Source organism: Fistularia commersonii, chromosome 35 (genome assembly GCF_037954325.1).
Source record: "Fistularia commersonii isolate RoL2024-O1a breed Wild chromosome 35, RoL_Fcom_v1.0, whole genome shotgun sequence".
In the NCBI taxonomy this organism is placed as follows: domain Eukaryota; kingdom Metazoa; phylum Chordata; class Actinopteri; order Syngnathiformes; family Fistulariidae; genus Fistularia; species Fistularia commersonii.
This window is the reverse complement of record NC_141318.1, coordinates 431244-442500: the sequence shown is the minus strand read 5'-3', so window position 1 is coordinate 442500 and position 11257 is coordinate 431244. Positions and strand designations below refer to the sequence as shown.

General features: G+C 57.9%; 2 protein-coding genes across 2 annotated transcripts in view; one reads left to right on the top strand and one right to left on the bottom strand.

Annotated features, from left to right (window-relative positions):
• klf8 (Kruppel like factor 8) overlaps window positions 1–6267 on the bottom strand; it is a 35419-nt gene extending 29152 nt beyond the window's left edge. The window contains exon 1 of the mRNA XM_086142300.1: window positions 6164–6267. Coding sequence (XP_085998426.1) covers window positions 6164–6190 — 27 coding nt within the window. The 5' untranslated portion in view covers window positions 6191–6267. The remainder of the gene's footprint in view (window positions 1–6163) is intronic.
• Window positions 6268–7073: 806 nt separating this feature from the next.
• Window positions 7074–10847, top strand: rbm41 (RNA binding motif protein 41). The gene is given in 8 exon segments (XM_086142299.1): window positions 7074–7207; window positions 8990–9106; window positions 9237–9438; window positions 9522–9726; window positions 9820–10244; window positions 10413–10504; window positions 10506–10561; window positions 10646–10847. Coding segments are annotated over 8 exon segments (1233 nt in total). The 5' UTR covers window positions 7074–7199; the 3' UTR covers window positions 10774–10847.
• The last annotated feature ends 410 nt before the right edge of the window (window positions 10848–11257 follow it).

The window sequence follows — 11257 nt, the reverse complement described above, 5'->3', positions numbered from 1 at the left end:
CGGGCGCCATGACCTCCACTTCACCCTGCCCAGGATGGAGAACCTCCACCTCTCCACCCCATCCAGGATGGAGAACCACAGCTAGAACATCTGGCGAGAACACACCCGTTAGCCGACAGGCTACGTCACAGTGGTTCCTCAGGGTTCTCCGACCTGTGATTTTAGAACCCCCTCCTCTGTTTAGATGTGAAGGTGTGATCTGGTCCTCAGAGCCACACCTGAATCAGCCGTTCATCTGCTGCTTCTCCATGCAGGACCAGTAGACCCGCCGAGCGTGGAGGTCACGTCTCCCCCCCCAGACCTGGATGCACCAGCTGTCAATCATCCAGCCATTCACCCTCTCATTCACACGTACCGACAACCAAGGTCTTCAGTGAACCTGCAGGAGAACATGGAGAACCTGGAGAACCCGAGCTAGAACCTTCAGCCCGGAGGATCAGCTGTTCCAGGTTATTTTTAGTCCGGTTCTCTCTCTCCGCAGACGTTCTCCTCAAACCGACTCCTGGAACCCCAACGTTATGCAGATCCGTCTACTTCCCCACCGCCGTCTCCACGGCAACGGGATGCCTCCGCCGACAGGAAGTGAGCCGAGGTCGTGCGAGGTGCCGCCGCCATCGTAGTAAACTGGTCGTGAGCGGGGTGTGTGTGTGTGTGTGTGTGTGTGTGTGTGTGTGTGCGGGGGGGGTTGATTACAGAACAGCGAGAAAAAACACATGAAGAAAAGGAAAAGAAATAAAGAAGTGAGTGACTGCATTTTGTATTTAACTCTTAAATGGAGGTTAAAAATAGAAGGAAGCCTGGGGGGGAGAAGGATAGAGAGAGAAGAAAACATGCACTGCACCTCCTCCACCCCACACACACACACACACACACACACACACACACACACACACACTGCTGCGGTCACTCGTTCCTCAAATGGCCTTTAAAGCTCCGCCCCCCTGATCACATGACCTGCCCTCTCAGCCTGTGGCGCTGCTAAGCCCCTGTTAGCATGCGGCTACATTTCCCTAAGCTTGTGTTTATGCTAGCTGTGTGTGTGTGTGTGTGTGTTTGTGTATGTGTGTGTGTGTGTGTGTGCAGCGCTAAAGGTAACTGGCCCCTGTTACAATTAGCTAAAGCCAACTGTTTCAGTTAACATTTACAGTCTGCTTTCGGAAAACAATAGATCTGTTAGCATGCTGCTACAATTAGCTAACTCACACTGTTTCAGTTAAGCTCAGTGGTCTGTTAGCTAAAGCTATTATTTTAGTGAATGTAAACATTTAGCTAGCACAGCGCTGTCATGAGCGCTGAGCACAGCTGTTTTCAGTTAGCAAGGGAGTTAGCTGTTAGCTTCATGACCCCCCCCCCCCATGTCATTTCCTGTTAGCATTGGTACTGCAGTTAGCCTGCAACAGCGACAACAACTAGCCACAAAATGCTCTTCCATGGAGGAGGTGTGAGGTCGGAAGCGCTGATGTGACATTTACTTCGTGCCCAAGCCTCATTCATCTCCACACACACACACACACACACACACACACACACACACACACACACAAGCAGCCGGTAATCCAATCAGGCGAGACGTTTCTCCACCTGTGGCCGGAGAATCGCCCCATTTCCCCGACGTCCCTTTTTGTGGGAACGGGAAAGGGGGCGGGGCCAGCGAGGAGTGGGCGGGGTCGACTGAAAGTGGGCGGAGCCTGCAGAGAGACCCTTGGACAGGAACCCAATATGGCCTTTCTGATGTCACCATGGCAACTAATGGACACATGTTATCTTTCTTTGTCTTTCAGACGCAGGACTTCACATGAAAGCATCGTGAGCGTGCACGTGGCCCCTAGCATTAGATGTTTAGATCACACAGGATCCTGGAAGATCATTGGCTCCTCCGACCCCCTGGAGGACGGCGGCGGCATCACAGCCCCCCTCCGTGTCCGTGGGAAGCCAGGCTCCGCCTCTCTCCGGGTCGCGGCGGCGTCCGCGATTCTCCACGCCGTCGCCAAGGGCGACCGGTCACATGGCGTCCTCATCGTCACGCATGTGCACGGCGAGGAAGAGGAGGACGGCCACTTTCCGACACCTCGAATTAACGCTTCAGACGATGGAGCCGGGCCGTCACCATGGAAACGACGCAGCAATGTGAGGATGAAGAGGAAGTTCTGCCGCCGCAGAACGTTCAGGATCCACAGCGAGCGTCCAGATGTTGGAGACCCGTTAGACACCCGTCACTCACACAACCAACCAGGCGGCTGTGTGTGTGTGTGTGTGTGTGTGTGTGTGTGTGTGTGTGTGGGAGGGTACTTGAACGCGACGTGCACCTTCTCGGCGCTCTGATCAAATCCTGTTTGACATTTAATCATTACCTGCTGTCTGACATCATCAAGCTCTGTGTCTCTTTCACACGCACACATACACACACACACACACACGCACGCACGCAGGCAGGCACACATGCACACGTGCACACGTGCACACGTGCACACACACCTCAGGTTATGTTACATCAAGTCTTCGCCCTGACATGTTATGACTTTTACAATATGCAAATTTACATTTTTGTTGACACCCAAAGAGGCCAAACAAATGCACGCACACACAAACAAACACACGTGCACACGCACCCGCACACACACACACACACACACACACACACACAGATATTGTTTTAAGGACCCTTTGCTTCAAATGCCAACGAATGTACAACTGACCCTGCACTTGTGCATGTGCACATCCCAGCTGATCCAAGCATCACACACATACACACACGTGCACACTCATGTGCACACACGCGCAGTCACACCACTGAGCATGCTCAGTTGCGTCGCCATGACACCGTTTCCACAGCGTCATCACACGACCCCACTTCCAGCTACAACAGAGGGAAACGGATTTCCAGGTGGAAACACTGAACTAGGTCGGAGGACACACACACACACACACACACACACACACACACACACACACACACACACACACACTCGATTGTCCACCAGCCCAAACCAAAAGCAGTCCTCAGGTTCACTGAATGACATTGAATTGTCAGCTGTCTTTGATTGACAGGTGACCGTGATTGATAGCTGACCCCCCCCATCCACACACACACACACACACACACAGACAGACACACACACACACACACACACACACACACACACACACACATGCAGGGGGAACCTGGTCACCACCAGCCTCGTCCCACCTGCATGCAGGTTCCCCACAAGGGGAACAGAAGGCTCTCGCAATCATGGCGGCCGTAACCATGGAGACCGGCTTCAGACCAATGGGAGCGAGGCGTGGGTCATCAGGAGAACCCCGGACCCCTCGCCACTTCCACGGGCGGAGGCGAGCGCCGCATCTGCTGATAGGCCGGTGTGGTCAGGTGGGCGGAGCCTCTCGGGGAGGCGGAGCCTCCGGGGGGTCGCGGCGGGTTCTCCGGTCACAAGGTTCTCCACGCCGCTGTGGGTCGTTCCACTTTTAGCTAAAAAGACCTTCATTGAGTGGAAGAGTCACATGTCTGAAACCCACCCACACCCCCACCCCGGGGGGCTGGAGGTGGTTGAGGAGGCGGAGGACGTCTGCATCCTCACATCAGCTGAGAGGAACCCATGGAGAGCCTCTGCAGAAAGAACAGCAGCACATACTCATCCATCCATCATCCATCCATCATCCATCCATCATCCATCCATCATCCATCCATCATCCATCCATCCATCCATCATCTCATCTGTTCAAAATGAGAGCGTGGCTCTCAATGTTATAGGATCGTCCCAGAGGACCATCTGGAGAAGATCTCAGGGAGTCCATGTCCTCCAGCTGAGGAACATCTAGAGCAGTGAGTGAACAGTGAGTGTGGACTGGGGAACACAGGACTGAGGGAACCCTGGGAAAAACAACATCCTGAGAGCAGAAGGTTGGGCGATGAGAGGCGGTGACCTCTGGGCTGGAGGAACATCAGACCCTGGGAAGAGGAGACGCGAGGAACCCTGAGAACATCCAACCGTAGCATCCATACATGCCGAGAACATCGAGCTTGACAGGGTGGCTGTGGGAACACGGATCCAGGGAACGTCGGGGGTCGGAACGGGCCTTTCCAGAAGCATAGGTGACCGCATGGCCTTTAGCGTAGCTTAGCATCGAGCTCTGCACAATCCGCACCGCCGGTGCGACGTCGCTCCCCCAAACACCATCTGGAGAGGAAGCTGCTCGGCTCCAGCAGGACGGGCCTCCATCAGATGTCCCGGTGACGTCCGGGGATGTCATCCCTCCGGCGTGGCCCAGTTCTCGGGGTCACCGTCGGGGTCACCTTCTGACCCGGCAGCGGCGTGGAACCTCCCGGAAACACGCTTTCTTCGCTTCTCAGCGCGTTCCTTCCGGGCGTTAGCATAAGGTGGCTAGCCGGCGTTCCGCGCTGGCGCGCCCGGTCGTGGCGTGCTAGCTGCAGGAGGACATTAGCCTCCTCTGGGGTTTTAATGCCCCCCTTCTGATTAATGTTTAACCGAACTTCCTGCGGGCAGATCCGGCTCCTGGCGCCAATGACGACTGCGGCGCCGTCGGGCTCGGGGGGGCAGAACCCGCCCAAAACACTTCTCTGATCACGCTAATTCAGAAACAAAGCAAAGAGGCTCATAATTTCCTCGTTATGGGATGGAGAGCAGCGGGTATTGATTGGCTGTTGCGGCGGCGGCGGCGCCCGAGCGCTGACCCGCCACCTCAGACACCCGGGAGTTTGTGCAACTGGGAATAAAACCCGGGAAGGAGGCCGAGCAGAAAGACCCGGAAGCAGGAAGTCAGAGCGGCAGCGGCTTTCAAAGTTAAACCAGTCACACTTTCATTCATTCATTCATCACCCGGCGCCGGAGGCGGGGTCACTCTGGACCGGCACCGCTCATTGGCCGAACCGTTCAGCCTGTCATTCACACGCCACTCGGCTCTGATGGTGCGCTCCAATGATCGGTTCTCCTCAGTGGTCCCGTCTGCAGGACCGCCATATTTGGGCATCGCCTGGACGTCAGGTTTGAAGCTGGTGGCGAACAGATGGAGGTCTGGTGGTGTCAACGCCACCGCCGGGGACGTGTACTGGGAGTACTGGGAGTACTGGGAGTACTGGAAGTACTGGGAGTACTGGGAGTACTGGGAGTACTGGAAGTACTGGGAGTACTGGGAGTACTGGGACCTGAGGGGTCTGAACCTTTGCCTTGCTAAAGGTCAAAGCCTTCTGATGTGTTCAGCCGGTGTTGGTTGGAGGACCAGCTGATGTTTGCTTCACCGCCGCTTCTCCTGCTCTTTGTCAGGACGCAGAACGTCAGGTGACGGAGGAGGAAGAAAAACACCGACCAGGAGAAAGAGCGCCGCCGCACACACACCTGCCAATGGATGCAGGTCAAAGGTCACGCCTGCTCGCTCCTAGAGGGATTCTAGAAGGCTCAGGTCTGGGGCCGGACCCAAGGATGAACGTCCACCCTTGTGTGGTGCTAAGCTAACGCTAAGCTAACATAATCGCACGTGATCATCTGGAGAAGGTTCACCTCCATCCTTCACACCTGTGAACCTCCAGGTCCTCCATTGAGGATCAACCAAACCATCTCAGCCCTGCAGAGCTTCAAACCAAACACAGCAGACCTGCAACACACACACACACACACACATATACACACACTCCAGATTTTATTGACTCTACTGTTACCCGTGCACGCATGTTGACGCGCACACGTCGCAGGGGTGGGAGGGGTGGGGGGCACCTGAGGACGGTGCACCTGTGCGGGGGGGGGGGGGGGGGGGGGGGGGCTGCTGGCCCTTTAAAAGCTAAGATGGTGTCCTGCGAGCTGCAGCCTCGCCTTCCGCTTCCTCTCCTGCCCCCCCACTGCCCCCCCACCCCCTCCCGCAGCTCGCATTTAAACCTGAGCCAGGCTAACCTGGCTGGGGTGTGCGTGTGTGTGCGTGTGCGTGAGGGGGGGCGAAACTCCCGCACTAATTGCAGAATAAAAGCCGCCGGTCGTTCGCGGGGACGCGCTCCGCCGTCAGCCGAGACGCTGACATTCACCGCGCGCGTACGCACGCACGCACGCGCTGAGCTGGCAATGTCAAGTGCGTGTGCGCGCGTCCGCTCGGCAGCGCGCACAGGTAGAGGCTGTCCCCCCTCCCCCCCCTCCGTGCGGGGCCAATGGCGGCCACTTACTTTCCTGCTGCGGGTCTCCGTGTGCATCGCGGCCGGCGGAGGTGCGGCGGAGGGCGGAGGGCGGAGCGGGAGGGCGGCGGCCGGGCGCAGCTCCGGCGGAGGGCGGGGGGGGGGGGGGGTCCGGGAGCGCGGTCACCTCCTCCGCGGCTCCTCAGTTCATGCCCGCGGCGTCGAGGCGTCCCGTCGCTGCCGCGGTGCAAAGACGCGGCCGGTGTCTCCGAGGCGCTCCTTCCTTCCCTCCTCGCTCTCTCGGCGTGTCGTCGCCGTGCGCGTTCAGGGCTGGGCTCTCTCTCTCCGCCCGTCCCTCCTCCGCCTCTCCCTGCTCATGACCCCACCCTGCGTCCCCACCCCTCATCCCGCTGTCAGTCAGGAGCTGCGCAGCCCTGCGGAGCAGCCGGAGCTCCGGTGCACCGGGAGCACCGGGAGCACCGGGATCCGGTTCCGCCCCCCCACCAACTCTCCCCGCTCACCCCCCGCACGGTCGTGCATATTGCGGTTCGAGCTGCCCTGCAACCCCCACCCCCCCCACGCACACACACACACACACCTTGGCGGCCGGCGGTGCTGCAGAGAAGCACCCATGTCACCTTACTGACGTCACCAGGGAGGCTAATTGAGGACACTCGGGCTGGGGGGGGCGGTGTGTGTGTGAGTGAGTGTGTGTGTGCGCGCACGGGGGGATCAGTCAGGCTTTGCAGCATTATAAACATGACGCCTGGTGGTGGAGGTTCTGGACGAACCCGGGACCACACCCTCTGCAAGAAGCAGGGCGTGGTGGTGGAGGAGGAGGTTTGTTTTTGCACAATGGAAGGCGCAGCGAGACGCGACCGTCCGTTCCTCTTTAAGCGGCGTGGGCGACGCGGTGCGCGGAACACGCACGGTTCCGTTCCCGTCTCACGATCCGAGGCGCGGGGAGCGCGGCGGACGCGCCGCACCGAACGCCGAAGCGGCCGCTCCGTCGCCTAGCGGGGGGGGTCGTGGACTACATTTCCCAGAAAGCACCGCGGCACCGGAAGTTAAAGCGAATCCCGGAAACATGCGAAGGTAAACACAACTTTCTGTCACCCATCGCAAATGTACGGCGTTTAAAAACATCGCTTTCGACCGCTTTTTATCGCCGATGTCACCCAACGCCGGTGAAAGCGTGAAAAAATAATAATGTAACGTCCGTAAATAATTTGTGTCGATCGGCCGCTCCTTCTCCATCCGCCGCTGTTGTCATGGAGATACGCACACCCCGAGCTAGCGTTAGCTTCTCACAAGCTAGCCGAATATTGTGTTCTTATAATTTGCTGTCCAGCCGAGCGCTTCACGCCTTCATCATCCCGTGGGCTTAACCGAACCCGGCCCGCCGTTCCCCTCCAGCCGACTCCCGGTTCTGGCCGCCAACCCGTCCCCGTAGCGCGTCGGATGTCCGCTAGCTTAGCCTTTAGCTTAGCGCTTAGCCGCTAAGCGTAAACGAGAGCAGCCACTGCTTTAGCGTTAGCCGCTCTGCCGGTCAGAAGTACGACTGAAAACAGCGAATGATGAGCTTTTCAAAGTACTCAAAATTGTCCTGACGGTTTGTATGCAGCAAAAGACATCCCGTAGCTTAATCTTGTCGAACCGCTCAGTTTTTAGGAGACAAGTCAAAACTTAGATGACCATACATGGACTTCCTTTGACGAGGAGCCTGCAGATGCTTCTTCTACTAGACACCTTATATCTTTCAACCATCCGACAATATTCACTGATATAAGCAAAATAATGTTTATTTATAACGCTGGACTCCAAGAGGCTCTTCAACACAGGTTCTTTAAAAACATCTGACTAAGAATTCCCAAAATAGAAATAATACATGTCCCCGGGACGACATAACAATAGAAATAAAGCCGCTTCACAAAATAACAGCTCTTTTTTTTATAGAAACCTCTTCTGTATTATGAAAGCCCTTTTTAGGTCAATTTATCTTCCTATATTCTGACGAGGCTGCAGTGAGTGGAGATAAAGCAGGTGGAGGGTTTTATGTAGAGGGTCAGCGGTCCAGTGTGGAGGAGACGGAGGTCCGAGCAGCTTTGGAGACACTGAGGACGAGGCTGGAGGAGGCAGACGTGGAGATGTGGAGGATCAGCAGAGACAGATCATGTTGGATGTTCTGGAGATCAAGTCACTCTGAGTTGGTTTGGACATGGATGGAGAGGTCAAGAAGAACACAAGAGCACCAGCTTTATGGATGGAGAGGAAGAGCTCAACAGAGGGTTAGATGGAGGCGGGTGATTGGCTGTGTTTCCCCTGACAGGAGCCGCCCAGAGGAGAAGGTCCTCCTATATTTTCATGATAATGAAGCCCGTCATCAAACAGCAGCTCATCAGCAGCACCGGTTTCCGTCTTCATCCGTGTTCTGCTGCAGAGCCGATCCGACCGCAAGGACAGTCTTTGACACTCTGCTGCACAAGTACAGTCACGGTAACAGCGTGGCAGCCGGCGTAGTGCACCGTGCAAAGTGCACGGATCTTCAAGGAGATCCTGAAACAATGAAGACCTTTGAGTTGACCTTTAGTCGACCCCCGACCTCAACGGCGCCTTGGCTCTTTCACGCCTCGGTTTGAAACCAGGGACAAATGGACCTTGTCTGCAGCCTCCTCTGCCCGAGGACTCTTGGGCTTGGCGGGAGAAGAATGGGCCTCACACACACACACACACACACACACACACACACACACACACACACACCCGAGGGCAGGAAATTTGACCAGTTGCCGTAGCGACGGGCGATTAAAACGCATCCGTCACGAGCTTGGATTCTGTGAGACGGAGGGCGTAATGAGGGTGAATCTGCCCCCCCAGGGTGACCCGGCGGCCCCTGGAGGAGGGGCCCCTGCTGGAGGAGCAGGAGACGGAGGGCCAGCGGCAGCTCCAGGGCCTCCTGCTGCGCCAGCTGGACACCGACGCCGACCTGCAGCGGTGAGGGTCGCCAGCCACGCCTACATTATTCATCGCTGCGCCGGGCGATTGTCGTATTCACGTGCGCGTTTACGAGACTGAAAATGTCAGCGTTGATTGATTATGGATTATTGATCCGTCCTCCGGCCAGCTGCGTGGCCAAGAGGCAGTGCTTCGCCCCGGCGGCGCTCTACCGGCCCTTCGGCGAGCAGGCGGCCGGCGTGCGCAGCCTCTCCCAGTTCACGGCGCTGCAGGACGGCGAGCGCGAGCTGGCCGAGCTGCGCGAGTTCGGCCTCAGCGACGCCGAGGTCCAGCTGTGGCGGAGCAGGGACGGCGCGGCGGCGGGCGAGCAGGTGGGAGGAACGCCGCCGCAGATCCATAATTCCGCGTATGGATCACTGATAGCGACCGTCCGATCACCTCTCGCCCCCGTCAGGGCCACGGCGTGTCGGCGGCGCCCGGCGTGAAGCAGCAGCGTCTGCAGGCCATCCGGGACAAGATGGCGGAGAGGGCGGAGCTTCTGGCCCGCCCGCAGCGCTTCTCCGCCAGCCGCCCGCTCACGCGCAAGGAGATGGAGATCGAACGCTCGCTGTTCCAGGGGAGCGAGCGGCAGGGGTTCCTCGCCGCGCTCTACCACCGCGGTGAGAACCTGGACCCGCTCCTCAGGACCGGAACCCGGGTCACCAGAGCGCCCCCTGGTGGACACTCTCCGAATGACCTCCCTGTGCTTCCAGATGAGGAGACGCCGGAGGGCCGGCGGGGGGCGCCGACCTCCGACCCCCTGGACGCCCTGTACAGAGACGTCCTCAGAGAGGGGGGGCTCGTCCCCGGCCCGCCGCGCAGCCCCCCCGCCGGCGACGACCACCAATCGCAGAGCTCGCCGGCGGACGATAGCCGATCGGACGAGCCCGGCGGGGAGCCGGAGTCCCGCCCGGCGACGGCCGCGACCCGGCCCCGCCCCCTCGCACCCGCCGAGGTGGACCTGGACCAGCCCATCGGCAGGCTGCGGGGGGGCGCCGGGGCGGAGCTGGGGCCGCTGACGCTGCGGGGGGGCGTCCAGGAGCCCAGCGAGGACGAGATCCTGGGGAACCGAGAGTCGGACCAGGGGATCAGGAGCATCCCCAGGTTCAGGAACTACCAGCCAGGAGAACCATCCAAGGTCAGCAGCTCCACAGGAAGAAGATCGGAGGAACAACAGGAGCCTCCACATAGAGACTCCATCCATCCATCCATCCGTCCATCCATCATCTCGCCATCTGTTTGTTCCTCCTTCATCTCCCTCTGGTCTCAAACCTTCAGCAGATGTTCTCCTCTGACGTCCCCCCAGGTCCTGTGTGTGAAGAACCTGAGTCGGCGTGCTTCTCCGGCCCAGCTGGTGGCGCTCTTCTCACGCTTCCAGGCCGCCGGCGGCCCCCCCCCCCCTCTACCGCCTGCTGACGGGACGCCTGCGGGGCCAGGCCTTCATCACCCTGGAAGGTGATGCACCTTCAGCAGGAGGACCAGGAGGACCAGGAGGAAGCTGACAGTGTGTGTGTGTGTGTGTGTGTGTGTCCCTGGCAGACCCGGAGACAGCCCAGAGAGCCCTGCACTTGGTCCATGGATACCGGTTGCTAGGGAAACCGCTGGTGGTGGAGTTTGGCCGCGAGCGCAGGAAGGAGGAGGAGGAGGAGGAGAAGGGGGCGGGATGACCAGCATCCGGAGCTTCTGATTGGACGACGGCCTGGTTATTTATTTCTTCCAATAAATTTTGTGGATGTTGAAAGTCTTTGATCTTCTTTTTTCCAATTAGGGAGATTTGAAAACATCAGATCAATAAACCCGATCTTCTCTCGGCCAAAATGTTTAATGGATCGATTTCCGGCAGCGTCGATCGGAGGAACTAAAGAAGAAACTAAAATCTGATTGGTTGAGAGAGACGAGAGCCGTGACATCATCGATCCAATCCCTTTGATAAAAGTGGAATCGATCGTCAATACAAGACAATTGTATTGACGTCGTTTCCCGCCGTGTCTTTGATTAATCGACTGATCAAAAATCAGTATTTTTGTTTTTTGAACTGAAATAAACTCAATAAAGCGTGTCCCCCGAGGAGGCTGCAGTTCCGGGCTGTGAACACCAGGGGGCGCTGTGGCGGCGTTTCTATCGAAGGAACTGACGGGAGCATTAGTAATC